This window comes from Coprinopsis cinerea, assembly GCF_000182895.1.
Source record: "Coprinopsis cinerea okayama7#130 chromosome 10 map unlocalized cont3.10, whole genome shotgun sequence".
In the NCBI taxonomy this organism is placed as follows: Eukaryota; Fungi; Basidiomycota; class Agaricomycetes; order Agaricales; family Psathyrellaceae; genus Coprinopsis; species Coprinopsis cinerea.
In genome coordinates this window covers 1,804,563-1,825,520 of record NW_003307535.1, presented here as the reverse complement: position 1 = coordinate 1,825,520, position 20,958 = coordinate 1,804,563, and the positions used below count along the sequence as shown (strand labels likewise).

Below are 20,958 nucleotides of genomic sequence, written 5' to 3'. Positions count from 1 at the left end.
AAGGAACGTGAAGAGAAGAATAAAGGAAGTAAAGGAGGGGTGATTGGGAACGCATTGTGACCTGAATTGTTTCTCTGAATCGTTCACGGTCAGCGGACGCCGTTTTCGCTGCCGCCTTACTACTTCACTGAGATCATGTACGAGAGAAAGAGGTCAGTTGTGACCGAAGAAGACCATCTGCACCTTATCTTACAAGATAAAAGTGGATGCTGACCTTTCCGGGTTCGAGCATGCCGCACAGATGCATCACGTAGAGACTGGATACATTTCCTGAGCGCCGTGTGTCCCCAGTTCCTACTGTTACTATCACAAAGGTTCACGCCCATTGTTCATTGCGGTCGCCGTATTTGCGTTCTGTAGTGGTACCGTCCCTGAAATGTCTGCTTCACGACGAACGGTGTAGCGTGGAGGGCTGACGACAAGCCTGTGCATTTTGCAACATATGAATCTGTACTTCGATAGTACTATGCGGCTTCTCCAAGTCGTAATAGTCGAGCGCCCTGGGACAAATGCGGGCTTGACCTGAAAAAGCAACCTTGAATCACAATCTCTGCACAGGGAGCGCCGAGACTAAATGCCCGCAGAGAAACGTCGCAGATAGAACGAACGCGCCCAGATGAGAATCAAACAGCCTCCAGGCATAAAAATCGAGGTTGGGACGACCTTACTCTCTACAATATATTCCCAGCTCGAGTCGTCGCCATGTTCCCGTCGTCGAGTTTCGCAGCAGCCGTCTGTGCCAGTCTCTTCCTCTTGACTCCATGGGCGGCTTTAGCCAGTCCAGTCACGGTGACGCAGAAACCAAAGCTTGTCGCCGGCATCAACCCTATTCTGGTGTCCCCTGGTGAGTAGTAACCTTGCTTCATAGTCGATGTCCTCAATCCTGAGCAAAGGCCACCCTCCAGTCCCAATTCCTAAAATCATCATCCCGAAACTACCAGACCTCGAATGTGGCCGCAGTATTTGTATTTGAGATTACCCCTCCCGGGGCATCGAATTAGTCTGGTCGAAGAGCTTCAATAGTTGATAATAGAATGAATACATCTAGATGTAGCTTGAGCATGGTACAAGGACAGCAAGAACGCAAGCAAGAATGTCAATGAAACTAATACCCAAGAATGAAAACAAAAACAACGATGGTACTACCGGAGACGAGAAGGTCCAGCAACGGCATTAACCCGTCCACCACGAGAGATGAACGGATTGTCCTCATGTCGAGCAACATCTCCCATCTCAATATCTTCAGAAGGCGTCCCGCCTTCCGAGGGAGGGAGTAGAAATTCAATATCCTCATACATATGAGGGAAGAGTACAGCCAGCATGTCATCCACCCTGGAAAACACACGTGTCAGTTTCAGGCGCCAACGAACAGATAACACGGGGCGACGTACCTGAAAATGAAATCTCCCTTCTGCCGTTTCTTGGCAGGCGAATCGACGACAGCCTTGTCAGCTTCCTGTGAGAAGGAAGAGACATCTAATGTTCCAGCTGAGTTTTCTTTGGTATACAGGGATAACCCCTTTCTCGCCGCCAAATCGAGGATGTTGCGCTCGACGGTATCTTCGGCGTAGTAGCAATAAACTAGCATGAGGAAAAGGTTAGCAAGGGAAAAAAGAATCTCGCACGACAGGAGGAAAAACGGACCTTCAGTAGGCCTCGTCTGACCCATACGATCAATACGGGCAATAGCTGGAAGAAACCTTTAGCTTCATAGAGGGGAACCACCGGGGGTGGGATACCCACCTTGAAGCTCGAAGCTGTGGTGAACTACACTTTCTAGAAGGAACACCCGGGAAGCACAAGTAACATTGAGGCCCGCATTTTCACGTTCACTGTTGAGACGAGGGTCAGACTGATCTAAGGGAAGCAGAGATCAGTGGAGCACGAACCCATGGAGCAGTAACACGAGTATTTCTTCATCGGTCCTGAACTTCTTAGCAGCGCTCTCTCCTCTGGAGTTTTGGTCGATCCTCAGACATCTGATACCTATCATAGAAGGGTTGAATTCCGAATCTTCCGTGAACGGAGAAGTGAATCTCACCATTCTGAGTCAAAGCCAGCTCGACGACTGCGCGACAAGCACATCAGCCATACAGCATCCAACTGGTAAAGGTACCACCACTCACTATGCAAAGAATCAGCCCAAGCAGAGAAGACGATGCTCTTGCTTCCAGGATCGGTCGTTTGAACATAGAGCAAGTGTCGGATTAGAGTTTGGATCTTGCTTCCATAGTCTCCATAGGACTCCATGTTTTGGATCTGGTCGTATACTTCCCTGTCTATCAAAACACAAAGCGTCAGAAATGTCATGAGCAATCATGGGACAACTAAAGCAATCCGTACCTATGGTATTGTAGGCAATCTTTCGACGGGACATAGGGACGGTTTCTCCATTGATAGGCTGTTTGGGAGCTTCGTCGGTCGGATCGGTGCTGACAGTAAACCTCTGGACGGTATCAGGGTTGACAGCAACCCTGGATCGCTAGGGTCAATGCATCAGGAGAGCCATACAATAAGCATGACGAACCTGCAAACAGGGCACGTCTTCCCTTCTCGTCGAGCTAACCAGGCTTTCATGCAACCTTCACAGAAGATATGAGCACTACAGCAGAAGCGTTAGTGACAGAATTGGAATAAAACGTGAAGAAGAACCAACCATTGCGTGATAAACCCACGAATGAAATCACAACGACAGAGGATGCACACATTCTCCTCGTCGTCCTCTCCCGCGTTTCCCTCCTTCGAATCCACGAGATTCGTCACATAGCGCAGCCGAGCTCGACCGGTGTTGATCCTCGCATCATGGTCCTCCCTCATCTGCGCACAAACTTCAATCGCCATCTCCAAAGTAGGTTCCTCCCATTCGACTTCAGCTACGGAATCGGAGATTTCTTGGAGTTGTCGGAAGTAGAGGATACGCTCATTGAAGGCTTTGCGCATGAGAGCGAGGTCGGCATCCAGTTTGTCGTGGAGGGTGGCTGTAGGGTCCGGTTAGCGGGTAGCAAAGATGACAGTCTCATGAAACGGACCTTGAGTCTGCATTAGACGTCGAATAGAAGCGACAGCTTCATTCACAATCAGCCGCTCTGGGTCCTTCTTATTCGTAATACGAGCAGAAACGCCGTTCAGATCGATCAGCACCTGCAAAAGCCACAGATAAGAAACAACTCGACCCAGAAGACGGAGTGAAACCACTCACACTCTTAATAGCTCTGCCACCCAACGCAGCGACCAACTTCTTCCTCGCATCCGTCATCTCCTTATACTGAACCTGGAACTCCGCATTCACTTCAAAGTCCTTCGGGAGCTGCAAAGCAGTATTATACTGGTTTTCCTTCAAAAAGTCCAGGGCCAGAGCAGCCTTGGAGGCAGCCTTTGTCTGTCGGAGGCGTTTATCCCGAGCGTCGTGTGCGGCCAAGAGAGTTCGTTCGTTCACCAATGCTTCACGACGATCGGCCAGGAGGGCAGCGTATGCTTGAAGGAGCACCTCCACCTCGCCCTGGTCGTCGAGATTCCGCTCGTACTCTCTGCCGTCGGCTTCTTCGCCCGGGTTCAACTTCTTGGTGAGCAGTTCCATGATGCGAGCTCGCCATTTGAAGAGGAGCTTGGTTTGAGGGTTCAAAACGTCCTCGATGATCGTGTTGACTTCTTCCATCTAATTAACCGCGGAATTAGCCCTGGTATTTTGGTCGTTTGCCGAGGTGCGCGTACCAATTCAGATGAGCGTATCCCGCCTTGACCAAAGAATGGCACCGGCAACTTGAGATCAGCCTGCGAAGGCCGCTGAACGCTCGCAGGCCCCTCCTGCAGAACAGTCATCGCTCGTGTAGCTTCGTCCTCCGTCGCTAACAGCAGCGTACTTCAGTCAATTGACTGGGCTAGGGAATAGTACAACATACCTTGAAGCAAGTCACGTCGAATCTTCTCCGCAGCTTCATAAGCCGCGTCCTCGTCCGCCGCATGAACCTCTCCCAACACGTGGAAAACATCACCCTGCAAGAACTTGACTTGATGCAGGAGAAGCTTCCCTTCCCTCAAGCGAGACTTGAGCGCCTGCGTCTTGCTGCGGTGCTCCTTGCCAGCGGGGGTCTTGGGTAGCCCCTTATCCTCCGCATGCTCTTCGTCGCTGTCATCATCATCGTGGTCATCCTCGTCAGACGTCTCCTCAGCCACCGCCTTCCCCTTCCCTTTATCCGTCTCCGAGGATTCCGATTGTGCCAGTTCGCGTCGTCGTGCGGCCGCCTCTTTCTTCAGAACTTCGCCTTTCGCCTTGTGCTCCGCGAGCGCGTTGTTGATCTCTTCAATATGTTTGTTGGCTTCTTGTTCCGCCGCTTCCAGAGCCTCGCGGGCGAGTTGGTGTCGGTTGGGTCGGAATTCGTCACGTTGGATGAGTTGGGCATATCTGGTCATGGCATGGATCTGTGACACGATGGGCATCCACATAGGCTTCTTAAACGACGACGCATACCTTGGCCTTCCAATGTTCCATTACATGCTTCCAGCTTTGGTCCCTCATGCTCTGTATCGAAATGGTAAGGTGCGCTGCGTCGCTTCATAAAGCTAGAAAACGAACCTCAAGAACAGCGTCCATCGTCTTCAAGGCCCCCTTCTTGTACATGTCACCCCGTCGCTGCAGCTGGCCGACTTGCGGATGGGTACAGATACCTCTCAGCCTTCGAATGGAGGATCGAAGGAGAGTGGGATCCACCTCCCACCCTTCCGTTGCTGCCACTCCTCGAGCATCGAGCCCGAGGTCTAGGAGGATAGCTTCGAGAGTCTGGTCGTAGACATGTCGCTCGACTTTACCGAGCTCGATGGGGACAAGATATCGAGTCTGTTGCGGGATGGTAAGCTCTTGCTTGACGCTAGCCTTGGTGGTTCTAAAATGGCGTCAGGTATGCCAAAAGGCAAGTACAGCAAGGGTGCCTACCTGATGGCGTAGGTTTGGAAGAACGCTGCGAATTCACTGGCGAATCCGGGTTTGAGCAGTCGGTGCCAGAGCTTGCTGGAACCAATGACATCATCCACACGCAGGAACCTAGTGGACGCCTGATCAGATAAAAAGAAGCAAAAGCAGGCCGGGTAACCCACCTTAAGACATGAATCATGTCCGAAATTTGGGCCTTGGCCGGCGTGCCCGACACGGCAAAGGATGAAAGACGAGGGATCAAGGACACCATATCCTCAACCTTTCCACCACCAACCATCTGGACTTCATCCATGATGACCCGGTTCCATTCCACCATGACGAGGGGACTCCGCGGACGCTCGATGTTGAGATACACAACGTCCTCTCGACGAGGGCGCAGTGGGGCGGCCCTGGCGACGTTGAAGTCGGTCTTCAACACCTGGTATGTGGTGATGACAACATCGAATTGCTGAACGTAGTCGCACCACTCCAGAAGATGGCCGTCCTTGTCCCTGGCCAACTCCTCTGCGAGCACCTCTTCGTGCGTGGGTGGTCTCGTTTTGGTACGGGTCTTCTTCTTCGCATTTGTAGTAGTGATAGCTGGTGCTTTCTCTTTCACCTTTGGACCCTTGGCGCGCTCTTCTTCAAGTTTGGTACGGGTGATAGGGACTTTGACACTGGACCAGCCATCGTAGACGAGTACCTTGAGGGACGGAGCGTGTGCACGAATCTCGTCAATCCATTGCGAGGCGAGAGAGACGGGTGTGACAATGAGCGACGTCTTTCAAACGGCCGTCAGCAAGAAACAGGGAGATATGGTGTAACGTATACGTACCCTGACCGCCTTGACGTCGAGACGAGCCTCTGGATCCCATCGAGTAACGCTCGGGTTTCTGGAGTCAGGAGCTGGATTGAGAAGAATGAGCGAAATGGTTTCAAGTGTCTTCCCGAGGCCGGGTTCTTCAGCAAGGATGCCGCCAAAGGCGGGAGGAGGAGATTCAGGGGGCTCGGTAGTGAGCTGAGCGCTCAGGCGGTTGAAGTACCAAGTGTGGTTCCCCTCGGTGATGGTATCCCAAAATGAGTACATCAGCCTCTCAAGGCTGGCACAAGGAACAATAGAGCCATCGGGCAAAACATCCCTCCCCTCTCGCCCTAGCAGCCAACCGACACTCCGGCGTTGAAAAGGCAGAAGGGTGGGGTTGAGAAGGTCCGGCTGCATCGCGTCGTCAGCCAGTTTCGAAGAGAGGTTTTTGGCTGCATGAAGAATCGAGTAAAAGTGGGATATGTTGATATCGTTGTTGACGGTGCTATCGCGATCACCGTAAACATAGCTGAGCATCCGCCTTTGGGCGTTTTCGACGAATAGTATGTTCTTCTTCGTTGCTTTGCGATGCAGGGAAAGGAAGATGTTGGGAAGAACAAGGGAGACGACGAGCTCGACTTTGAGCTGAAAGCTGCTCGGTTCTGAGGGGTCCATAACCACCGTCACGTTCCCCTCTAGCTCGACCTTTTGGGCGTCCCTCAGGACCACACATGCGGCCAGAAGGTCGGATACGGCTGGCGTGGTCGAATAGTCGTAGTCGTCAGCATCTTGGGAAAGGGAGGGCATGAAGAGCAGCCAGCGTCCTTCGTCCGTACCAGCAACGACGTGATCGCCCTCTTCGAAAAAACGAACGGCGCCGATGTCGAGGCTCTTCTGCTCATTAACCTGGGTAACCAGGCGGGCAAAAGTCCGTTCGTCATCCGACCCCGTTGGGTTCAGCTCGCTGTATTCGATAACAAACACATGCCTCAAGATGGACACAGATTCCTCATCCCGACCCCCAGGTTCCAACGTGAACGACCGCTGATTTTGGGGGAGATACTGGTACCCCGTCGCGCTACTGGAGGTTGCGACCGCGCCTGAATCGGTTTTGACGCGTTTTGAGGCATTCTGGACATCTTCAGGTGACCTCCCCCGCTTTCTTAACGTTCTTGACGATCCTTGGGCAGCCTTCAGGGCCTTTTGCACCAATTCTTCCAGCAGCTTGAGGTTCACGCAACGGTGTTGAAAATCGTCTGGTCGACGAGGAGGAGGCGTTTGCACAGACTCATAGTGTCTTGTAGTTGTGTCCAGCATCAGGGAGTTATGGGTTTTGACGACGCCCAGGGCGTGCCTTTTAGCTGGTCGACGTCGTGCTCGATGTCCAAGTCAGAAACGCGGCGCCGGGGTCCGATCAATTTGCATCGCTGACTCAGAAACTTCCCGCGCCTGTCACCTAAAGAGGGAAGCGGCGGCTGATGGCGGGTGTGCGTAGTCGGCTTCCCCTCGTGGCGCCACGCAATTCTCAGTCAGTGCCCCACGCATAAATCACATAGCAAGGGGTTTACGCGATACCTGATGTCAGACTGTGCAAGTCCTGCGGATCAATATATGTAGTGAGATACAGCACAGGCTATGAGTCGGGCAGTGCCAGTGACCAACGAAATAAGCGCCCGTCTTCCATTTCCCCAATCTCCTTGGTGGCGATCGACGCCATGATTGCCGATTCCCGAAGCTTTCGTCGTTGAGCACATATTATGACTCAGATCAATGGACTAGCGCTTACATTGACTGCCTCATGGGCGGTTAATTAAACTGCGTAAGTTCCTAAGGGCTCCTCAATTCTAAAAGTTCAATTCGAGTTCAGTTCGCAACGAGTTCAATTGATGGCCTTTCCACGCTTGTCACTGGACTAAGGTCATTCTTGCAAACACTAGCGTAACCAGAAAGCAATCGTATCTCGTCGAAAGCATTGAGATGCGGCTTTAAAAAGTAGATTAGACTTGTGTACAGTATATTCACTTCCAGGAAGACGAAAAATATCGAGCAAAGACCACCGATTTGTCTGTCGAACGCAAGAACTCAGAACGATCTTCGGGCTCTTGGCTGGAGGTACTACTTGATGAGGAGCTCATTGATCCCGACATCACATCAATCGAACTCGTTGCGAACTGAACTCGAACTGAACTTTTAGAATTGAGGAGCCCTCTACAGCGTACAGGTACGGTCTCAGTAACGTTGACAGCTTTGCTCACTTGCTGACTGTTAAATTTTAATCTCTCTCGACAGCCTCTGTCACAGCACGGAGAATCAGACCACCCCGTCAATGGACGACAGAGATCAAATGTAAGCGAAGTTGACTGGAGATGACAATAATCATCTCCGAAATGTAGATCGGTATGTACACACCTCAATAATGGACATGCTGCCTAGTTGCAGCGTGGTAACGTCCCGAGTCTTCTCAAAAAGGAGTTACTGTAAGGGCTAGGTGATAAGCGCCGACGATTGTGCCCACGGAGGCACAGCCTTTATCGATCACGACTTCAGAATCCAGATTGTGGGGCACCCACCAGTCGGAGGCAGTGTAGGCTTCTGACCAGAAACCACCACCTCTTCGCTTTGTGTTTGGCCTCTCTCGCTCGCTAGGGGCCGCCACACAATACCAACGTGCGTATACAACAGCTTCGAACAGCACACAGCAACGGTAGCGTAGCATTCCTTTTTATCACCCTTGGACCTTATTCATCCGTATTTTGAACAGGATCTACAGCGAGCCGAGCCAGGGCCCTGCCTTGTATCGCTTTAACAACAGCACTTGAGGCGCTTGTACTATAGCGCGCCCACGCCCCCACGCCCCTTAAAAGCGCCAGAACCAGAGGGTTTGGCCCCTCCTCACTCCATTTCCCAGTCTCCCCTCGCAACCTGCTTCCAACTCGTAAGCTCTGTAACAGTACACAGGCGATATACAGGCGCACCAATGCCTATCCTAGATTCCTCTAGTAACGTAGGCATCAGCGGCGGCAACTTCATCGACGTTAACGGGTCCATCTACAACACCGAGCACCGCACGAACATGAACATGATCAACTCCGGAAACACCCATAACGTCCAAATCAAGGACTCCTTCAACGACTACTCTACAAACGTAAGAGGTTCGATCGAATCATCGTACGGTAAATACCCTTTCATTTCACCGATATCGAATCCAAGATGCTAAATGTTAGGACCAACAGATTACGGCAGACACAGCTCCTCGCGATCGGGGTCACGAAGAGACTACCCCAGTCACCGCTCATCTTCAGAATCCGACGACTGGGATACCCCCGGTTTTCCTTTCGATCATGTACCTGTTCCTCCCGGGTATAGAAAGCCACGGCCTCCAGTTGCTGCGCCCCGCTCTTCGCGGTATCCAGATCAGGCAACACCCTTCATCGAAGACGCCCACAATGCATTTGCCGAGGCGATGAGGAATGTCGCACAAGCTGCGCGTCCCCCAATTGCCACACACAGCTACTCAACAACCACCAGGGTTCGCCGGAAGAACCCGTCTTCCTCTCATTCCTTTCATTGTGAGTCTTTAAATCGCCTTCCAGAAGCCACCTGCTCACTTTTTATAGATCGGTCTGCATCTGCGGAACCGGCTTTTGGAGACGTCTACGAGGATGATGATGATCCTCCATTCCCTACTCCCCAACATCACAGCCCTGGATATCTTCTCCCGGAAGTCCATCGTGCTCCCTCGAAGAGGCGAGATCGGGAGCGGCCTCGTTCGTCCCATGAACCGTACGACGAGCGTTCGTCTCGACAGTCTGACATTCAGCTGCGATCGAGTACTTCTAGACATCGCAAACACGAGACTCGCTCCCAAGATCGACAGCCTGCACGGACATCACACCAGGAGCCCGAGTATCACGATTACGATGATGATGAAGTCTGCCCGTACTGCAATGACTGGAGGGACCAGTGTCGATGTTACGAGGGCCAGGACTACCAGGAGTACAGCGACAACAGGACGAGTCGACGGACATCGAAGCGGAAGGCGAGAAAGGTTGAACAGTACGAGTGTGAAGAAGAAGAGGTACAAGGCTATGATGCCTACCCAGATCCAGTGCACCTGCTTCCCGAGGAGCCTGCGCGTCGTGATCGAGGTGAGCGCTCAGGAGATAAAGGAGCTTCTCAAAGGGGATCGCGCACCTCCCTCCACCGCGAGGAGAAGGACAGTCGTCGAGAGTCGCGCACCTCCTTGCTATATGAAGAAGAGGAGTATCGAAGGGTGTCGCGCACCTCTGTGCCGCGTGAAGACAAGGACACTCGGAAGAAGGCATCACGCACATCCGTTCGCGATGGGCGTCACTCGCCGGCACCCAAACCCAGCGCTACTCCTCCCGTCCGCCGGGAGAGCACTGATAGCGCTCTGAGCTACGGTAAGCCGATTGAATTCCCATCATCTTCCGCACGTCTTTCTCAACGAAAGCCATTAGTCTCCGCTCCTGTTCCCAAGAAGCCAGAGCCCGTCCCCTACGGGAAGTCGCGCATTGAAGTGCTCGCTGAACATTCGAACAAGCGCTCTGACTCTCCGAGCTCTGATACCATGAGCACCAAAGGTTCTGACCGCACCCCATCCATTCGCATTCGGTCATCGTCTCCCATTGAGGAAGCTTCTGGCAAGGGCAAGGAGCGAGCCTCCCGAAGTCGACGAAGCAGTCCCACGAGGAGCGACGCTGGTTCCGAAGCTCCCAAAGTCCAGATTCGATCCGCTTCCCCAACGGCGTCAGAGACTGCGAAAGACAATAGGATTCCAAAGGGTGTTGGAAGCGACTTCGAGGAGGGCAGTCCTTCCCCGGTTCGTTCGGAGTCTCCAGAGCCCATCACGGAACCTGAAGGCCAGAAGGTCACCCTTACACGCCAGAGCAGAGTTCCAACCCCGGTCAAAGAGGCTCGAGTCGACAAGACTCCTAAAGATACCCCTGCCCCTCTATCAGGCGGAGCAGCAGGAATCACAGAGGAGCTCCAGCGAGTAAGCCTGAACAGCCTGCCGCCCAAGGCATCCACCTCGTCGCCTTCCCTTCCAACTCAAACAAGTTCCTCTACGTCTCCACCGGGAGGGCAGAAGGGGGACTATGTTGGTGACATGTTGGTGGAGCTGTTCGTCCCTGGGAAGGAAGGCGAGGCCGAGGTTGAGGCGACCCTTGGTGCGAGCCTCTCCCGGGCTTCTGGCTCCAACCTATCCCTTAACTCGGACGTCAGCGACACTCCGAGTTCGTCTGGGAAAGATAAGAAGAGGAATGTCCTCAAGAAGCTCTTCAAACCTAATAAGAAGTGAGCGGCGATTTGGGCCATGTTGTGGGCCAAGAGATGGACTTGGTTTTTTTGTCATTCAAATCGTTTGTTTCTCTTGTGATTTTGCTTCGCGATACACGCCCAGCTTCATATATCTCTATACCCCAAATCAACGATACTTAGATGTACTAATATACTTGTTTCAATCTCTATCAGTGTTCACAAGACAGTCGGGAATTCGGGGCAACGGGGCTTTGGTTTTAAGGACAATGTACCATCGGTCCACGCCAAGGCTCCTTCTGAACCGGTGCCCGACAATCCCAGTGATTCCCCGACCAAGGGACGGGCGCGCTGTTCGGTGGCTTTTGGCACTCTAACAGCACCAAATTCCAATCAGATGTTTCACGGTGGCTATCGACTCTCAGGCTGCATAAATTTCAGCTTGCCAGATGCAATTCGACAAAAATCTTTCTTCCCGTCAATTCCGTCCGCCCCCTTCGTCACAGTCACTCCCTTGCAGACTCTCATTACTTATCTACCATGGCGTCCAGCCAGCCGCCAACTTTCGTTCAAGGATCAAGTCGAGATGCAGCGACAATGTCGCATCCAAACGACCCTCCCACCCCACAGCTCCAGGATTCACAAAACGCGCCTTCTTTACAGCCTCTCCCTGCCTCGATCTCACAGGACCACGTACAGAGGGATAGCTTAGGCGGTCACACCAATCAAGCGCCCGCGGCGACACCCCTCCACACGCCGGTTCTGCCCAATGTGCAGCAACATGACTCAACCCCTGGCGGGATGCCTCAGGGCTCGGTTCTCCTTCAGAATTGGCACCCTAATCAAGCTTTCGGCCCAGCCCCAATCCAGCATCCTCCTAATTGGCAATGGCAAGTTGTGCCCATCAGAGTCATCCCTCCCCGGGTCTCGTCCATCAACAAGTGCCTCATTGGAGCCCTCATCGTCTCCCTGGTCGAAATCCCCTACCTGGCCGTGTACCGAGGATACACCACCTACTACGTAGGACCTATCGCCATCTGTCTCAGCGCCATCGGCAGCACCATTCTGCTGATCAGAGAGAGACTCGAACGGAAACGCGAGACCAAGGCGCTATATAACCCTCCCCCGACCCCACAACTCAACCATGTTCACCCCTACTTCGGACTCTTCACCATCATATTATGCTTTACCATCGCCGCGGCCTGGCTTGCTTCAGGTGGCGTGGTTATCTACGCCCTTGCGAGCGGCAAGTCGATGATCAAGTCTGATACCAGGTACCGGAACCTACCTGGACTTACACCCGGTGACTTGGAATACCTGGAACATCGGAAGGGCAGGAACGAGACCATATATACGATCATTCACTTAATCGTCATTTTCGTCCTCGGTTTACTGTGGATTTCGATTGGGGTTATGGCCGTTAAGGGTAGGAAGGAGACGCTTCAGCGTAACAGGATGCTGGAAGAAGCCCAGTCTAGCCCAACGAATCAGGCAACTGTTCCGATGGGGCAAGTCGAAAACATGGTTGAACAGTCTCGTACCAACGTAGCTATGACGGCGTAGAGGGAAATCGTCCGGATCGTCTTACGGGGTCGCAACTACCTATCCTATACCTGTTCCTTTGTTACATCCTAATCATATCGACCTGCCAATCGGACGATCGGATGGAGTGGAGTGAGAAGCTTTGACGCTACGGTGGGATTTTAGCGCAGTGTGTGCTCGGACTAGAACTAACAGTCGCCAGGCGCTAAGTGCCGTGTATTATGTAATACGGGCGCTTAGGGCAGCAAGAAGAAAAGTGTAATTATAACGAGTAGCCTGGGAGCTCTGAGTGGGATGGTCAGCTAGACCCGCTTATTAATTTTTAATGGCCTTCCGAGTAGTCGTAAAGGACTACAGCCTCAGTTATGTGAAGGAAGCACGCCTTACGGAAGAGGCTCATGTCCCACTGACATCGAGGGACACGTGCTCGTACCACTCTTGCGGACGACAAGGCTGAGGTCTGAGAGTGTCCGTTCCAGAAAGCCCGTTTTAAAAGCCGGGCACGGGAATACAGCGAGGAGGGAAGAGCAGCAAAGTGTCGGTGTCCAGAGGATTTGGACCGCCAAGTTGCCCCTTTTTAATCAGCGGAAAATGCCGATCCGTGAGAAAGATTAAATAGGGGCACGCGTCGGTCTGGTGGTCGTCCGGAACGCGCCTTGTTCTCGACCGCCACGACCACCGCTGCCAACCCACTGTGAACGACCACAATCCTAACTCTACACTTACCTCTTTTTACAATGAGGCGATGAGCCCAATGTCTACGAAAACGACAACAGCTAGCTCGGACAACAGACGCAGCCAATCCCCTCCAGGCCTGCGACGGCGAATGCACATTCTACACCGTACTTCAAGCCTTCACGGCTCTGGAACGAGGCGTAAAACCCCTGTCCACAATTCTTCGTCGAATATCGACTACAAGGAAAAAGGCGGGGAGAATGAGACATCGAGGCCAGATGACGTCGAGGAACCGTCGCCATTGGAGCCTAAACATCGGTTCGATTCCTCGGACGACGAGCTTGACTATGTTGACCAGGATACCAGCTACGAGGCTATACAATCCCTGGAAAAGGACCGGCATGTCTCTGTCGACAATCAGCCTACCGGACATCCACAGGAGATCTATTCGAACCCCACCAGGGGCCCTCCAGCACGGCCACAGTTGGATACCGCAAGCCTGAGCGTATCGCCGCAAGCCTCCGGAACTAGTGGTTCTCGTGATTCAGGGCCTCGATCCCCTGCGTCCTCCAAAACATGGTACGAATTCGACTTGGCTGTGGTCGTGGCCCTGGTCTCGCCAATCGGGAATTGGCTTACCGGTGGAGATCACATCAAGAACCTCCTGCTGGTGGTCCTCCTTATATTCTATCTGCATCAGATTATCGAAAGTGTGTTGCTTTCAAATCATCCAGACAAGATCTAACGATGCTCTCAGTTCCCTGGACATTGTACCAGAAGGCTCGACCTCGTAGACGCGGGCTTCCCCTTCCTCCGGCGTCTACCGACTCACCCAAAACGCGTTACGCACACCTCGCTGCCACAGAACTCCGTCGCCTAGAACTCTTCTTCCTATTCCTCACTCTCGTCTCTCCCTTCCTCGGAGCCCTGCTCTTACGATACGGGACCGCTTCAGTGCTCGGTGATGCAGCCGTCTCCTGGTTCAGCACTGGCCTCTTTGTCCTAGCCACAGGAATGAGACCTTGGAGACACCTCGTCGACCGGCTGCAGACTCGCACCGCAGAATTGCACGATTTCATCCACTACCCCGAGATGTGCTTCAACTCGGAGGACGCCAAGGAGTCGGAGAAGAGGCATCGACAGGAGCGGCAGCAACAGATCATGCAGGAGGAGATCGCTGAACTTCGGAGGAAGGTGGAGAAACTGGAGAAAGGGGTGAAGAAGATGAGGGGAGAGGTTGTGCATTGCAACGAAGAGCTGGCGGAGTATGTCGAGTCTGGGATGGCTGCTGCTATTCAAAAGCAGGAGTTGAAGTGGGACAAGTACGAAGGGAGGGTGAAGGGCTTGGAGCACGTCGTGAAGGATATCCAGCTTCGGGGCATCGGTGCCAGAGGAGGGAAGGATGCGACCAGGGTGCTTATCCAATTCAAAGAAGCTTTTCTTGCTGCTCTACACTGGGTCGTTGAACTCGGCTACACGCGCAAAATCCCCGCTGGTCAAAAACGTCGAACATCGCTCTCCAATCAACGACGGCGAGCAAGTTCGACCGGCTCACTCACTGACACGCTGGAAACGATCGTGGAAGAAGACGACGCCAAATCTCGCTCTGTCGCCGAAGACATCCCGTCTCCCGAGCGTCATTCCTCCCGAAAGCACCACCGGTCATCCAAGTCTACCTACGGGTACAACTGGTTGGGGTCCTTCGTCGCCTTTCCTCTGAATCTTTTCACTTTTGTTTGTGCTCGGGTTTTTAGTATATTGACGCTCCCTTTGAGGGCGGTTGTCAGGATGGTGGTGAGGTCTGAGACATCGTAGATGGACTCGTAGCATGTATTCTCTTCGCATGGATTGATTAGTTGTCAAGTAGCCTTTGTGTTATACAGTAATTCTAGTTTTCGCTGTCGTGTAGCTATCGTAGCATATTGTAGCCCTCGTAGTCATGAGCGTTTGTTGTAGTCTAATCGCAATTTTTATGTTTCTCTTAGTTCAACTTCAGGATCGAACTCCTCTGTAATAGAAAGTCAAGTCCCTTCAATGACAACGAATACTTGTATTAAAACTCTACTGTCCCAATTCCGAGGACGCCTGTTCTTACACCCTTCACGGTGAGTGACAGTGCCATTGGTCCGACTGTCTTGACGTACATTTCAGGCAGTGCGATATCTACAAGTACTATTGCCTTGATAAGCGCTGCCCGTCTTGCTATACTACCCCATCCTGACCGGCATTGGGCGAGCGCCGCCCAATAGAGGACGTCTTGCTGGGGCTAAGTATATGAAGCACACAGGCTCATTTAGCAGCGAGGAAGATACAGGACACCCCCACTCCATTCCTGTACCTCCTCCAATGTCGCAGAATTTGTGGAGAGCCCAATATTGAGGGATGGTATTGGAGGAGTCCTCCAAGATGATACTTAACATGCGTGTACCACTATATATACGTGGATCCGCTCGGATTCCGAGTCTGTTCCATTTGAATGGTACAGAAGCACGAATAAGCGCCCGTTACGGCGCCATCGCCATATCTAGAACAAAAGGGTGTGCCCACGCCCGACTTAAGTCCCCCGTCAGGCTATACATGTCACCGTAAGGCTTCACACACATGGCATTGTTCTGTGAAGTGTCTACCGAGCAATGTGACTTGCAGCGGACCCACACTATGCTGTACAGATCAACGTCTTCGACTTATAAAGACCTGTCCTTAATCGATGAAGTAGGATAAGAGACGATTCTGTTCACCCACTTCTTGTACTCTCACTTTCACACTCACGATGAACGTCAACCACAGCAAGCACACCAGCATCCAACGAGATGCTATAATCACCTCGGGCGATTACACGGATACCGATAGCGTCTTGATGGTCAACGGCCAACGTGTGGCCGGAACCACCGCACCCCTGCACTTCAACTCGACGGATGGCACGCCGATTACACTTGCCAATAGTGCCACCATCGCTAGTGGACCCGTCGTCAATTATTCAGGTAAGGCCCCCCGTCGTGCGCAGCTTAAGCTTGTCCTTCAGTTGTGGGGGACGTGGGTCCTGGGACTCTGTGGGCTGACACTACAGCATTTGCAGGGCGGCAGCGTGGATCGACTCAGGGCCAGCCTGGCACGAACTCGCCGTGCGGTATTCCTATCTACAACTCTGCTGGCAAGGTCATTCGCAGTGGGTAGTGTTATCTTCGAGTCTTGAGAGCCTCTGTGGGCTGATATCAGAGCTACAGTCAAGCACGGACCGGGTTGGCAGGGCCCGCACGCGAGCTTTACAGGTACTCCCGCCTTCGATTCATCTGGCAGGCCCACCCAGGGTACGTATTTGTCTCTTCATATTCTAGGAGCTTGTGAGGGCTAACATAAAACTGCAGCGAAGCAAGGATATCCGAACCAAGCCCAGCGCAAGTGAAAAGCGCACTGTCAATGCTGTACTTGTACACCGCCCTGACGGCCCAATATTCCTGTACCAACAATAGCTCTGTATATATTTATCCACGGCTTCTAATGAGATAAATGAACGAAGTTCGAACGAGTCTTGATGCCAAACAAGTGAATACCTTCAGATGAAGAACAAAAATATGAGCTGCCCCAGTGAGGCTCGAACTCACGACCTTCCGATTGCCACGCGAACGGGCGCTTAATAACAGTCGGACGCTGTAACCAACTCAGCCATGGGGCACGTGAAAGCCCCTATTTCATAGTCCTTCGCGATGCGCAAGTATGTATTGTAGACGAAGGAAACAAATGCATTGAAATCCTTACTCGTAATGTGCTATACGGAACCACCCTGCGTACTAGTGGATGTGGTTGTTAGTAGGTGGTGGTTTATCGAACACGAACCGCTCCCTCGATTCCGTGGACTTGCCAGTGGAACTTCCAGTAACATAATCCGCCCTCTGGCTTGACGGCTTATTACGACCTTTAGCGCCTCTGGGATGGGGAAACGGCTCACTGTGGATTACCGTGCTAGGATTTAGAGGGGTGAAGCCATTGCCGTTACTATCTCTACTATTCCTCCGTTTTTGGTGTCTGTTGGGTTCTTGTCTCGGACTCGGAGTCGCTGCGCGTGATTGGTGGTCTGGGCTGAAGTAGGATATGGCGATTACAAAGAGAGGGCCTCCGAGCCTAATAATGCTAGATCTTCCTGTCATACTTATTCCGACGTCGTTTCTGGTTTAGATCTAATGGTAGAAGCGGTGGGTGTAATTCTGTCCCTCTCTCAGCCTCAAACATGAGAGCTTTATATCTCAGAAACAGAAGTCAAAGCGTGCATGGATTCATGGAAACGGATTTCACCAAAGTCGTGACTCGTCGCGGATATACCGGTCGATTATCACGCTGGTCCAAGTGTGCAAACGTGAGCACCCAGAACAACAAAAGCACAAGGCTCGTAACGACTTGTTTACAGCTCATCGATTGAGTGGTGGGCGCGCGGGCTATAGTTCTCCCCATTCCATCTCACAATACACAGCAGTAGTACGGTTGGTAGACGTGCTGTGAAATTCAAGACAACGGGAATAAACGGCCTCCAGGAAACCTGAAAGAAACCGAACTCGATTTCGGATTCGAAAGAATCAAGTATTCTTCCCATTTTCGAGTCCCGAACACCCTTGTTCCGTTTGATGCTTCCAAAGATACCAACGAAGAGAGAAAAATGCGCCACGTCTCTACAGACCCGATTCTACGTAGTAGTACGTGCGCCCCTCCTCCCATTCCAAGAGAGAAGAATTCAGATAATAGATTTTCTAGGGATTCAGCTATTCCCATATCTCCCAAACCGTCCATCTCTACGCTAACTACATACCTCCCAGTCGCGGGAGGTTGCACCCAGGTTCGATATTTGCACCCTGAGGAACCATACCGGAGTCACCTCGATTGCTTGTACCAAGATCACCTCGAGCACTTGTGCCGGGATCACCTCCAAAGCCTGTGCCGGGGTCGCCTCGAAAGCCTGTCCCATGATCACCTCGACTCGTACCGTCAAGATGCGCACCACAGTGACCATAGTCCACTCGCATTCCGAAAAACGGATTGTTCATCACAGTGTTCAGCGAGTGTTTCCGTCCTACTCCTACAGTCCCCTTCTCCATTAAGCGCTCATACTCCCCTGAACCCCAGCCATAATGGCCATAGCCAGCTCCTCCGACCCCAAACCGGAGCGGATCCTGGGGCCAGTGGTGTCCCTGAAGGTGATCATTTCCCGGAGGTGACAGTGGGGGAAGCGGCGTCGTGGAGAGGTTAACATTTCCAGCTGAGACAAGGGCGAAACCGCCAACGATGCAGTTTTTCATTATAATCATTGGAGATTCATGTGTCGCTGTTGATTGGGGTGGGTCGGTGGTGAGGTGGTTGGGCGCTTCGCGAGGACCGGGCATTTTGGATCAGTGATTACGCTGGGTACCAATGAATATGTCGAACGACGAATGGAGGTTATGTTCGAGGGTGCGCGGTGTCGTGTTAGGATGTATATGTGTTGTGTCTGATGGATTTCGAATCTGGGATACTAAGGAGGGGTTATATAGGAGTCCACCATCTCGTGAATGCGATGACGTCGCGATACAAGGGAGCTGTTGTCTGTGGAATGTGGAATGAAGAAGACAGTGTAAGCGGGGGCGCCCACAGGCCCCTCCGTGCGGACACACGGCGTTACCACCAACCACTCGCCCGCCTTGTGTTCCTCCACTGGCGCGACTGCCCGCCAAGCTTATCCGGGAGTTGGAGAACAATTAGCCCCTTGTACGGCCAATGAAGCCAGGTCGTCAAGTGCAATTCCATGTCATTAGTTACGTTGCTACATGACTCTCTGGAACAAGATAACGACGGTCAATTCAGAGCTGTAATTGTAGTGAGTAAGGAGAGGGCTTACTTTGGACACTACACTGCTTTATGAGTAGGCCAAGGGCAGACACGGCAGTCGATCGTTGTTTTCCCATTCAGTGTGCAGGACCTCGGGTGAGGATATGGCAACTAGATTAAGGGGAAGGGCCTTTATCGAGTACCATGAGACAGCGAAAATGGCGATATCCCGTCGACGTGAACGAAAGACGACTCTCGGTGTCCTCTTCTCCCTCCTCCGTTTCACACCCCAATTATACACCCGGGCGGTATTGACTTCAGCTTGAAAGTCATTCTAGATGGCCGTCCACGAACCGAACACGTGTGGTCAGGATCATGGGTTCTCGTCCACAGGGGTGCGGATATACGCTATGGTATCCTGGAACGTCTACAGGGTAGATTCGACGGGGCCGTCTGGTCCGCGTAGGCATCATTCTACGCTGGCGTAGCAGATGGGGGTGGGAGTGCTAGGTTGGAGGATTGGAATTTTCGGTGGTGCCGTCGCCGTCGTTTGGGGCGCACTTCGAGCCTTGTTGGCCAGACTTTGTCGACGGATGAACAGCAAACAGTTTGCTCCCAGCGCTTACATAGAGACAACTTGGAAAGCCGAAAGCCAAAGACATCCGAGCATGTTCGGCCGTATCCGTTGTTGCAATCAAGGAATTCAATTCCCGCCCGCACATGGCACCGACAACTTGATTAAGGTTGAATCGAAGGAGAACGAGGGTACTTTGCTAATCCTCGCAGTGCTTCATTTTTTGAGAGAAGAGGTATGTACATCAATTAGAGAGTACGCTATATAAAATCCGGACTGATACATTCAGCCTTCTAGACCTCCCTATTCCTACTGGTAAAAAGACATAACCGAATCCTGAGTCGTCGATCAAGAGGACGTGCTGCTCTGAGTATCCTGTCCGGCGTCTTCCTCCTCCAAGGTGGCCTGTGAGTCATCGTCAAGGCCCGTCTTTCGTCCTTCTTCGACTACAGGCGACCCCTCCTTCAACTTGTCGCGATCCTCCATGACATCGTTCGTTGGCAAAGGTCCCATTCCATCTTGCTTGACCGAGTCCGTTGCTGAAGCGCCCGGCAATTGGACTTCTGAAGTACCGTTATCCACATTCGGTGCATCGACAGGGACCCGTTTCAGTGTCAACTGCCCTCCACCGGTGATAACTACGTTGTCCTTAATGGAACTGTTCTCGATCACGACATCGACGGCGGGCGGAGGAAGGCTTTGTAGAGCTTTGTCGAGGTTGGGGAATTGCATGCCGCTTTCGTGGACCCAGTGTATGGCGTTGGTGCCCTTATTGCTTGATGCTTGCGATTCCCCTCGCCTTGCTACGACGCCTCCTGCGATAATGCAATCTCCTCCGGCGATTACTCCGTTGAGAACGAGCGTTTGGTAACTTGGGTTTGGCTTGAGGATGCTGGATGTGGGGGGTTGGATTGCGTTGTGTTATGAGTCCAACCAACGGATGGCGAGAGGGCTTATATACCTCGACATCCGCCTCTCCGTCCTTCAAGTTTCATCATCCACACTCAAGGTGGTTGCTATGGCTCAGTTCAAGAGACTCCTGTTTAGAGACCCGTCGGCAAACGACCTACCTACCACAGACAATGACAGGGGTGAATAGAAATTTGGAATGGGTGTGTACGTGTAGGCTTCGCCCACGTCGCGCCATTGGAAGAACAACAAAAACACAAGGCTCGGAACGGTTGTTTACAGCCAAGCGATAGAGTGGGTGGCGCGTGGGCTATAGGTCAGTAATAGTGCTCTCCATTCCATTTTCCAGTCCACAGCAGTACTACGTGTAGTAGGCGCGGCGGTGGGATTCAAGGCAACGAGTATAAGGCGCCTCCATGCCTAGGTGGCCCACAGCCGCTGTCGGACTCGCTTTCGTCAAGACGCGACGACTTCACA

The 20,958-nt window shown here is 52.4% G+C and overlaps 7 protein-coding genes and 1 non-coding gene across 8 annotated transcripts; 4 read left to right on the top strand and 4 right to left on the bottom strand.

Moving 5' to 3' along the window:
• Positions 1 to 1,142: 1,142 nt before the first annotated feature.
• Positions 1,143 to 7,028, bottom strand: CC1G_02165 (hypothetical protein; the record flags this gene model as incomplete). The annotated part of the gene is made up of 16 exons (XM_001834377.2): positions 1,143 to 1,332; positions 1,392 to 1,581; positions 1,801 to 1,832; positions 1,890 to 1,986; positions 2,127 to 2,279; positions 2,344 to 2,482; positions 2,707 to 2,978; positions 3,030 to 3,141; positions 3,200 to 3,655; positions 3,712 to 3,845; positions 3,900 to 4,419; positions 4,469 to 4,519; positions 4,574 to 4,880; positions 4,931 to 5,038; positions 5,092 to 5,690; positions 5,745 to 7,028. 16 exons carry the CDS (start codon positions 7,026 to 7,028, stop codon positions 1,143 to 1,145), a joined length of 4,644 nt encoding a protein of 1,547 aa, XP_001834429.2.
• A 1,590-nt stretch (positions 7,029 to 8,618) lies between these two features.
• CC1G_02164 (hypothetical protein) lies at positions 8,619 to 11,034 on the top strand (the record flags this gene model as incomplete). Its single annotated transcript, XM_001834376.2, has 4 exons — positions 8,619 to 8,884; positions 8,945 to 9,280; positions 9,329 to 10,135; positions 10,193 to 11,034. The coding sequence occupies exons 1-4, from the start codon at positions 8,689 to 8,691 to the stop codon at positions 11,032 to 11,034; spliced, it is 2,181 nt and encodes a 726-aa protein (XP_001834428.2). The 5' UTR covers positions 8,619 to 8,688.
• A 434-nt stretch (positions 11,035 to 11,468) lies between these two features.
• CC1G_02163 (hypothetical protein) lies at positions 11,469 to 12,554 on the top strand (the record flags this gene model as incomplete). Its single annotated transcript, XM_001834375.2, has 1 exon — positions 11,469 to 12,554. Exon 1 carries the CDS (start codon positions 11,532 to 11,534, stop codon positions 12,552 to 12,554), a length of 1,023 nt encoding a protein of 340 aa, XP_001834427.1. The 5' UTR covers positions 11,469 to 11,531.
• Positions 12,555 to 13,287: 733 nt separating this feature from the next.
• On the top strand, positions 13,288 to 15,023 carry CC1G_02162 (hypothetical protein; the record flags this gene model as incomplete). The annotated part of the gene is made up of 3 exons (XM_001834374.2): positions 13,288 to 13,918; positions 13,966 to 14,890; positions 14,963 to 15,023. The coding sequence occupies 3 exons, from the start codon at positions 13,288 to 13,290 to the stop codon at positions 15,021 to 15,023; spliced, it is 1,617 nt and encodes a 538-aa protein (XP_001834426.2).
• A 955-nt stretch (positions 15,024 to 15,978) lies between these two features.
• On the top strand, positions 15,979 to 16,611 carry CC1G_02161 (hypothetical protein; the record flags this gene model as incomplete). Its single annotated transcript, XM_001834373.1, has 4 exons — positions 15,979 to 16,189; positions 16,285 to 16,374; positions 16,433 to 16,516; positions 16,574 to 16,611. The coding sequence occupies 4 exons, from the start codon at positions 15,979 to 15,981 to the stop codon at positions 16,609 to 16,611; spliced, it is 423 nt and encodes a 140-aa protein (XP_001834425.1).
• Positions 16,612 to 16,785: 174 nt separating this feature from the next.
• CC1G_20196 lies at positions 16,786 to 16,881 on the bottom strand. Its single transcript has one exon. It is a non-coding gene; the product is annotated as a tRNA-Asn (tRNA).
• Positions 16,882 to 17,998: 1,117 nt separating this feature from the next.
• Positions 17,999 to 18,577, bottom strand: CC1G_02160 (hypothetical protein; the record flags this gene model as incomplete). The annotated part of the gene is made up of 1 exon (XM_001834372.1): positions 17,999 to 18,577. The coding sequence occupies one exon, from the start codon at positions 18,575 to 18,577 to the stop codon at positions 17,999 to 18,001; it is 579 nt and encodes a 192-aa protein (XP_001834424.1).
• A 1,343-nt stretch (positions 18,578 to 19,920) lies between these two features.
• CC1G_02159 (hypothetical protein) lies at positions 19,921 to 20,304 on the bottom strand (the record flags this gene model as incomplete). Its single annotated transcript, XM_001834371.1, has 1 exon — positions 19,921 to 20,304. The coding sequence occupies one exon, from the start codon at positions 20,302 to 20,304 to the stop codon at positions 19,921 to 19,923; it is 384 nt and encodes a 127-aa protein (XP_001834423.1).
• Between the last annotated feature and the right edge of the window lie 654 nt (positions 20,305 to 20,958).